General features: G+C 55.9%; 1 protein-coding gene and 1 pseudogene across 1 annotated transcript; both read right to left on the reverse strand.

Moving 5' to 3' along the window:
* Positions 1 to 34: 34 nt before the first annotated feature.
* On the reverse strand, positions 35 to 5,737 carry VKORC1 (vitamin K epoxide reductase complex subunit 1). The gene is made up of 3 exons (XM_067535275.1): positions 5,484 to 5,737; positions 2,506 to 2,615; positions 35 to 2,426 (listed from the first exon to the last, which is right to left on the reverse strand). The coding sequence occupies exons 1-3, from the start codon at positions 5,735 to 5,737 to the stop codon at positions 2,200 to 2,202; spliced, it is 591 nt and encodes a 196-aa protein (XP_067391376.1). The 3' UTR covers positions 35 to 2,199.
* Positions 5,738 to 6,251: 514 nt separating this feature from the next.
* Positions 6,252 to 7,692, reverse strand: LOC137144790 (perforin-1-like; annotated as a pseudogene).
* Between the last annotated feature and the right edge of the window lie 501 nt (positions 7,693 to 8,193).

Genomic DNA, 8,193 nt, shown 5'->3' on the forward strand with positions numbered 1-8,193 from the left:
CTCGGGTATAAATTATTAGATAAACGACTTTAGATAAAATATAACAACAATGCCAGTGTTACTGCACATTGCTGGCAAGCGTAAATTAGACATTGTGGGAACAGTTTTAATATTAATATTGACGCTTATTAGCCACATGGCAAGTTAGCCTTCTTCATGCGAAAAAGTCCAAACTTAACGGTCTTTTCACCATTGTACAAAGCTAATAACAGGTACATTATTAAATTAGCTCAGTTTAAATGTGATCTGCTTTTCAGAAAAATTAGTAAAAAGCAGCATAAAATTTCAAGGCTTAATGAACACATTCACATGCCATGCTGATGGAAAAAGTAAAAGTCGTGCCAGAACAATTATTGAAGGGAAGGGTCAAAGACACCCACCAGTTATGTTATGAAGGTTTGAAAGTTTTGAAATAAGCTCCTGTGCACTCATGTATTTTGAACCCACTCCCTGCAAAAAAAAAAAAGAAATACAAACATAAACCCTGGCAGAAATTGGCAGGGAGGGAGCACGACCCCACTCCCCACACATTACCTCTGCCAAAGAGTTTAACAGATAGCTGCACTCACCTACTCTACTGATCTGCTGTGCAACCTTGTGCACACCCCTTCCCCTCTGTCTGTTTCCCCATGTGTGAAACAGCCATAACAGCGTATCACCGGTGGCACTGAAGATTGACTAATTTGTGTTAAATCACTTTGAGATGTTAAGTGGAAAGACTCCAGGGAAGGGGAAATAAGACCGTCAGACACACAATTTAATAACCAGAGTAAGCAATGGAAGATTTAAGGTCACACTGCCCCAATTGCCCATTCGGTGAAATTAATGGGCAGGGAAATTTGAACCCTGTGCAACAAGCAGAGCTGACCTGTGGAACTCACCACCGAAGAAAAGCAGAGATCAGAGATTGCATCTAGGTGACATGTATATTGAGCATAGCTGCTACGATCGGTCTGCAGTGAAAGAAGGCAGGTGGCAGCTCATGGCTCACTGCAGCAAGGCCAGGAAGGTATCACAGAGGGGTTGCATCTTCTTATGAACCATCCATTGTTGGGCAGAGATGGAAGCAGGACACAGGATTTAATGGGTCCATGGATCTGAGCTGGGGCACTAGGAAGAGGGCAGGATACCGGGCCAGATCCATCCCTGGTCCTATCACCACATCCTAATGCTCTGTATCTTTTTAGCCTGACCCCACTATCTCCTCATCAGCTGGCTCCCAACCTTCCAAAGGGTTAAATGACCAGACACCAAATGCACCCGGCTGCCTGTTGCTGAGAGTGACTTTATTTCAGCTACAAACATTTGCTGTTGTATGGAACCAGCTGCAAACAGGAAGCACCAGCTGATCGCTTCATTGTGGGACAGATCTGCTGCACAGTGCCCCCTGCTGGTCAGTTACCTAAAGTATGGCTGTCATTGCCTCAGGAAGTGTACAAGTCAATGACCCATGCATGCTACGTGGGTATCTAGGGCTAGACTCTGTTCTCGCTTACTCCAGTCACACCAAGATCAGAATCCAGTCCCGACCGGTGCCAGTGGAGTCAACAGGGTCGCTCTGGATTGACACTGTGGTCACTGAGATCAGAATGCAGCCCTGCCTCCTGATGTCAGTAGGGTCACACGTCTCTCATACACACGCACCCACACATGCACACACTGGTCCCTGCTGGAAAGAATCAGGTTGGTGTGAGAACATCTCTGCCCCCTGCTGCAGGTGATGAAACTTGATCTGCCACATGTGTCTCTATCACTGGGTGTGTAAGTCATGTAACCTTTTTAATCCACATTATATCAGCATTTTGGTTAAGCCACTAACTCATACTTCCCCACCAAAGAGCATATTTTTCTCCCCCTTTAAAAATCTATCTAGGAAGTTATAAAAAGTAGAAAAATACCTAGAGATTGTTTCAGCTCAACACAGCCAGGGATGGCCTGAGATTGGGTTTAAAGGATGGACCCCGGGTATGAGCAGGGTGGCAGGAAGGGGGCGGGATACCGGGCTAGATGGGCCCACGGTCTGATCCAGGGTGAAGGGACAGGGCGGGATACTGGGCTAGATGGGCCCACGGGTCTGATCCAGGGTGAAGGGACGGGGCGGGATACCGGGCTTGATGGCCCCACGGCTGCTGCGCAAAGAGGGTGGATTATCAGAACTGACATTTCAGGAGGGGGTGGGCCGTGGAGCCCCAGCCACGCTCACTGCCCCTTGGGCTTGGCACTGCGCTGCCCGCTCTGACTCAGGCAGACCAGGCGCTTGCAGTTGAGGAGAAGGAGGGCACCGTTGAGCAGGTAGGTGGTGACGCAGACCAGGCAGAAGTCATGGAGCACAAAGAAGAGGATGTAGGCCAGGTACAGCGAGCCGGCGATGGAGACCACGGAGGTGCCCAGCAGGGTGACGGCCGCCAGGGTGCTGGGAGTGCAGCCTGGAGAGGGTTAGAGATAGGGCTCGTTAGACTGTCAGGCACCCACTGGGGGAGGATGGTGGAGGGGCCCCCCACTTACCCAGCAGCGTCTGTAGGGTATAGAAGACAATGCCAAATATGCTGTTGGGCTGATTAAAGACGCTGTGTTTCCCCAAGAGATCCTCCACCAAGCCAAAGCCGCGGCCCCATCTGCAGAGAGAAACAGGGGGACATAGAACAAGGGGCAACAGGGAGGCTTGCTGTATACAGCGTCTTCCACAATGGATTCTGCTCTAACCACTAGACTACACTCCCCTCCCAGAGCTGGGGAAAGAACCCAGGAGTCCTGGCTCCCAGCTCCCTCAATCCTGCTCTGGCTGGGGATTCCTCTGTCCCCTTCCTATTTGCTACTTCCCCCTTGAAATTTTGATGCCAGTAACAAATTCTGACGATAGCTCAGTTCACTCCCCCGGCACTGGAGGACCCCACTCAGCTGAGGCTGGGGAGCAGCAGGAGTGGGCTGGCTCAGCTGAGTGGAACAGTGCCTGGAGACTCTAAATAGGAACCGGAACAGGGCCACATCCCAGCTCCCCTGGGCCCTGCAACCACCAGCTGCTAGGTAGGAATGATCCACTACATACGTGGCAGAAACTGAACAGCCTGGCAATGACTGACAACAGCCCCCACCCAGCAGGGCACCGGCAGCCTAGGGAACCCCAGCCAAGCTGTCATCAATCAAAGCTCCCCACTCCCCACCGCCACAGGAGGGAAACCAGCTGTTTATCCCGCAGCCAGATGTTTCAGGCTGTTTTTCACTAAGAGGGGAGGGAGAAGCACACACAGAATTACTGTGTGTGTGTGTCGGAGGCACGTACAATCAGACACATGTTGATGCTCACACATGCACACAGCCTAATTGGGTGGACTCCCCTCTGCTCCCCAAGTGAAATCGGAGCCCCCCTTACGCCCGGCACTGCACAGACCCGACCTCTTCTTCCCTGACTGAGATCGGGGCCCCCATCGCGCCATGCACTGCATGGATCCCCCAGCTAAAAAGCAGAGCCCCTACTGTGCCCGGCACTGCACAGATCTCCCCCCGACCAGATTGGTACCCACCATCGTACCAAACGCTGGGCAGACACACAAGGAGAGACAGTTATTGCCCCGAAGAGCTGACAAGTCTAAACAGAAAAGGATTGCTCTCCCCATTTTACAGATGGGGAAACTGAGGCCCAGATGCAGCATCTGAGGCAGAGCTGGGAACAAAAGCAAGATCTCCTGGGTCCCAGTCCAGTGCCTCACTACATGATCCAACCTTGCACTGGGATCCAGACCCCACTGGCTCTGTTGACAGACCAGGGTCATTCGCTTTCCCCTTCTCTGACCCACTCTCTCCCTCTCTCTTTGCCAGCAATAAAGCATCTGTCACCTCTGCCCTGTCCCTGCGTTCGATCTGACTGTTTGCAGAAGACTGAGTAAACTGAACACTGGTTCTTTCCCTCAGGAACATTTTCCATCTCTGCTAAAAAGGACAGCAATTACTCCAGTCCCTTTCAAAAACATTTTACAAAGCAATTTCAAGGGCCTCCAAATGAGACAAAAAGTTGTTTCATGTGCTTCTCTTCTCCGAGGATGAGTTGAAAAGCAGTTTCAAGAGCTCCCCTTTTCCCCAACTGAAAAGCAGTTTCAAGTGCCCCCAAATTCCCTTGCCAAATGTCTGCAGTTTTACAACCAAGTTTGCCTAAATTTTTAAAAACTGTTTCTCTCCCCCCACCCGCCCCCACTATCTCAGTATCCATACATGAGCTCTTAGAAGCACCAAAGAAGGATTAACAGCCCATGGCACCAGGGGTTGTACAACCCAGGGCCAAGACAACAAACCCTGCCTCTGAGAGCTAAGTGGGAGTTCTGAACTGGTCAAGAGAAACCTGGTTCTAGCCACCTGGCTGGTGGGTCTCGCTCATTCAGAGTCACCAGGTTAGGTAAAAGGATTTCCCCCAGCTCAGACCGGCAGGGACCTTGGGCCGGGTTTCACCTGTGCAGCGTGGATCACCTGGGCACATCTCACCTGATCAATTCCCTGTCATCACACAGGCCTCAGACATTGGGGTCCCCAGTTATGCCTGTTCTCTGCCTCCTCGGGCTCAACACAGAGGAAACTGGGTGACAGTGACTGGCCTACGCTCCCAGGTCAGACCAGATCACTTCACAGTCCCTGAAACTCTCTGAATCTACCAAACAAAGCGGGGGGTGGGGGAAGCTGACAACACAGAGAGGACAGGCTGGAAACAGAGATGCCAAGTCACCAGCAGGGCTCAGATGCAGCAGGGAAGGGCCAAGCAGAGGCCGCACTGCCAAAGTGCTTTCGCATGGGGTGGGAAAGCACAGTTCAGGGGGCTGGTGTACACCCCTGGGACAGGCACAGGGCTGTGGCATGGCAGAGGGGCCATCACACAGGGATGTGGGCACAGCCCAGGGGGCAGTAGGGCTATTGCACAGGGGGCTGGGGCAGTTGGGGGGCAGACCGTAACTGCACAAGGAGGCAGGACAGGAGAGGCAGGGCTATGTTGCAATGGAAGGGCCACTGCACAGGGGATCTATAGCAATGGAGGACAGAGGAGTTACTGCCCAAATCGGGGACTATTGCAATGAGGGGCACAGGGGGCTATTGCACAGGGCAGCAAGGGGAGGAGGGGGAGGGCATATTGCAATGGGGAAGCAATTGCAATGGAGGAAGGAGAGCAATGGCCTCCTTGGGGAGGGGAGGGGGGCTCTTGCAATCGGGGGTTATTGCAATGGAGGGTGAGGGTTGCAATAGAGGGCATGGGCTGCAATGGGGGCCAAGGGGGTTCTTCCCATGGGGGCCCAGGGGGTTCTTGCCAGGACCCGGGGAGCTATTGCAACAAGGAGCAGGGGTTGCAATGAGGCCAGGAGTTCCAATGGGGGTTATTGCACTAGTAGTGGGAGTTATTGCAATGGGGCCGGGGATTGCAATGGGCGGCGAGGGGAGTTGCGCTGGGGCCGGAGTGTTGCAGGGGTGAACGGGGGGGGTGTCTCGCAATAGGACCGCGTGAGCACCTGGAGGTGAAGACCTTGGAGCAGCTGACGGAGGGGCTCAGGTCGCACATGGCCCGATAGCCGGGGTCCCGCTCCCGCGAAGTCTCCACGTGCAGCGCGTACACGGAGAGCGCGAGCCCCAGCGCGCACAGGGCGAGCCGCACAGCCCACTCCCAGTTCGGCACCGCCATCGCTGCCTGCTGCCACCGCGCGCCGGTCACCGGCTCCCCCCACTGGGCCGCGCTCCCGCCAATCAACCAGCGGTGTGGTCCCATTGGCCGACCCTACAGGAGGTGGGACGGAGGGAGCAAAGGATTCTGGGGCTTGCAGTTTTATGAGCTGAGTGGCGGATAAGGGGGAGCTACTGGGTTGATGGGAGGGGAGTCTAGTGGTTAGAGCGGGGTGCGCGGAGCTGGGAACCAGGATTCCTGAGTTCTATCCCCAGCTCTGGGTGGGGAGTGGGGTCTGGGGTTAGAGCAGGGAGCGGCTGGGAGCCAGGACTCCTGGGTTCTCTCCTTAGCGCTGCAAGGGGCCATAGTCATGGCTGTTGCACCCCTGAGCTAGGCTCGCACCCCAGCACTGGCCATGCTCCAGGCTGCCTTGCCTGAGCTTGTTGCAGGACTTCCAGACAGTGCCCCCTGGCCATGAGCAGGTCCCCAGCCACTCGTCATCCCACACGCCCAGGGCCCAAGCCCGCGTCTCTTGCACTCTGTGCCCGGTCAGCGCCCATAGACCTGAATCCAGATTCTCCACCCGAAGGGACCAGGCTGTTCTTCTTGTTGAAGCTCATCAGCAGCTCCCAGCCTTGGAAGGAGACCTTGGCGTAGGGGTAGGTGGCAGACGGGGGTCCCCCCACAGGCAGCTGCCCCACATCACTTGGACCTTCTGCCAGTCCGTGCCGGGCCTGCGTGAGCAGCACCTGCAGCTGGTGAGGGTGTTCCCATAGCAGTCGCATTTGCTGGGATCCCAGGTGCTGGCTTAGGCCTCCCAGGCAGCCACAGGGACGATGCCTCCTCTGCTCCTGCTCAACCATGTACTCTCACCGCCTGCCTCAGCGCCTCCCACCGGGGGTCATCCGGCCCCACCAAGGTGCAGCTGGGCTGCTGCGAGTCAGAGACCAGGCCAGGGCCAGCTTTGAGGCTCCCCATCCAGGCCGAGCTGACCCCGGCATCTTGCTTGGTGAAGAAGCGTAGGTTGACGTGGCTGTGGCCACCCGTCCCCTCAGTGCAGTGACCTGTGTAGGCCGCCTGGGCATGCCACATCTCCCAGCTGCTGCTCCATTCGCAGCACTTCGGGCCCAGGTCTAGCGAGAATGGTGAGCCCCGGCACTGCTTGATGGCGTGGCCATCAGCCTCCCCGCACCGCCTGGCTCACACAGTGGGTGTCCTACGTGGCCAGAAAGGGGCGATGCATGTCCGGCTCGTAGCTGGGTGGAGAATGGCTCAGGGCCTGGGAGAAGTGGGGCATCAGTGGAGGGTTTTGGGGGAGCCTCAACCTGCCCAGTGGGGAAAGAGAGAGGAGTTAGGAGCCAACCAGAGACCCCTGGCACCTTCCCCCCACACCCTAGAACACACCTTCCCCAGTGCCCGCTCAGTGGCTTCCCTGGGGTGGGGGCTCAGTGGGGTGCTCTCCCCTGGCATTCAGAGCTGACTTTGTTGCTGCCGTGCAGCCCTAGGGGGAGCTGTGCTCTGGAGATAGGGCAGGGCCCAGCGGGGGGCGCTATGCCGGGAGAGCCAGATGGGAGCGCGCCGGGGATTTCACCTGTAGCACATGCAGGTCAGCGGGTGGCCCACGAGCACATACTTGCCCTGCTACTCCTGACGGTCGGCATAGCCGGTGAGCCAGGATTGGGACCCCCCGGGCCAGTTCACGGGACTCTGCTGGTTGCCCCAGCTCCATCTCCCAGTCGTTTGTCACATGCGATGACACTGCCTGGACTACAGCTGCATCCGACTCTCCCATCAAGCTGCTGCGGTCCCGGCTGGTCTGCCACAGCCAGCAGCCGCCCTCCCTGCCGCGGGTTCTGGTCCAGGGTGCAGGTGCCATTCAGGCCGTGCCCCTGTTGAGCCCAGTGTGGTCACATCAATGCCTCCCCCACCACGCTGTGTGCGGGTATGGAGGCCATGTTCTCATCACACACCTCACCCTTGCCCGGGTAGCAGTAGGGGGAGACCCAAGGGAGAAGGAAGAGGAGGAGGAGGAGAGGGATGAAGGCTCTGGATCTGAGCATGGCTGGTGTGATGGGTCCTTCACATGGGAGGAGCTGTCAGTCTCTGAGCCTTCGTAGAGGGAGAGAAACAGAGAGAGCCTTCATTGATGTCAATCCAGTGGCAGGCAGTTCCACAGGCACGACACATCCTAGCAGTATCACAGCAGCCTCCATGCTGCTCTTACCCTTCCTGTATCTGAGAGGAGCAATCTCTGACACCCCTACTCTTTAACCTTCCCCCACCTATCCCTCTGAACCTACAGGAAAATGGCTGCTGGGTGCGAGCACTACAGGGGCTATGATACACAAGCTGGCTGTTCTGATTCTGTCCATTATGGGGACTGTGGGTTTAATTGTGCATAGTAGGGAACATGGGACACATAGGTGAATAGTTCTCATTTCGTCCAATAGATGGCAGTGCCCCATCACACACTCAACCATCCACCTACCCGCCATATGTCCTGAATGCCCTTCATGTCTTACAGCCCAGAGCTCTATATGTGCCTGGTGCTGAGATGCAGC

This window comes from Emydura macquarii, unplaced genomic scaffold, assembly GCF_026122565.2.
Source record: "Emydura macquarii macquarii isolate MOO-44397 ecotype Brisbane River unplaced genomic scaffold, CSIRO-AGI_Emac_v2 contig_3485, whole genome shotgun sequence".
Taxonomy (NCBI): domain Eukaryota; kingdom Metazoa; phylum Chordata; order Testudines; family Chelidae; genus Emydura; species Emydura macquarii.

Excerpts from the sequence above, each read along its gene's own strand:
- VKORC1 (XM_067535275.1), bottom strand. The coding sequence starts at position 5,737 with ATGGGACCACACCGCTGGTTGATTGGCGGGAGCGCGGCCCAGTGGGGG. Across the intron at positions 2,616-5,483 it reads TCCAAGGTCTTCACCTCCAG|ATGGGGCCGCGGCTTTGGCT; the intron begins GTGCTCACGCGG and ends TTCTCTCTGCAG. Across the intron at positions 2,427-2,505 it reads TACCCTACAGACGCTGCTGG|GCTGCACTCCCAGCACCCTG; the intron begins GTAAGTGGGGGG and ends AACCCTCTCCAG.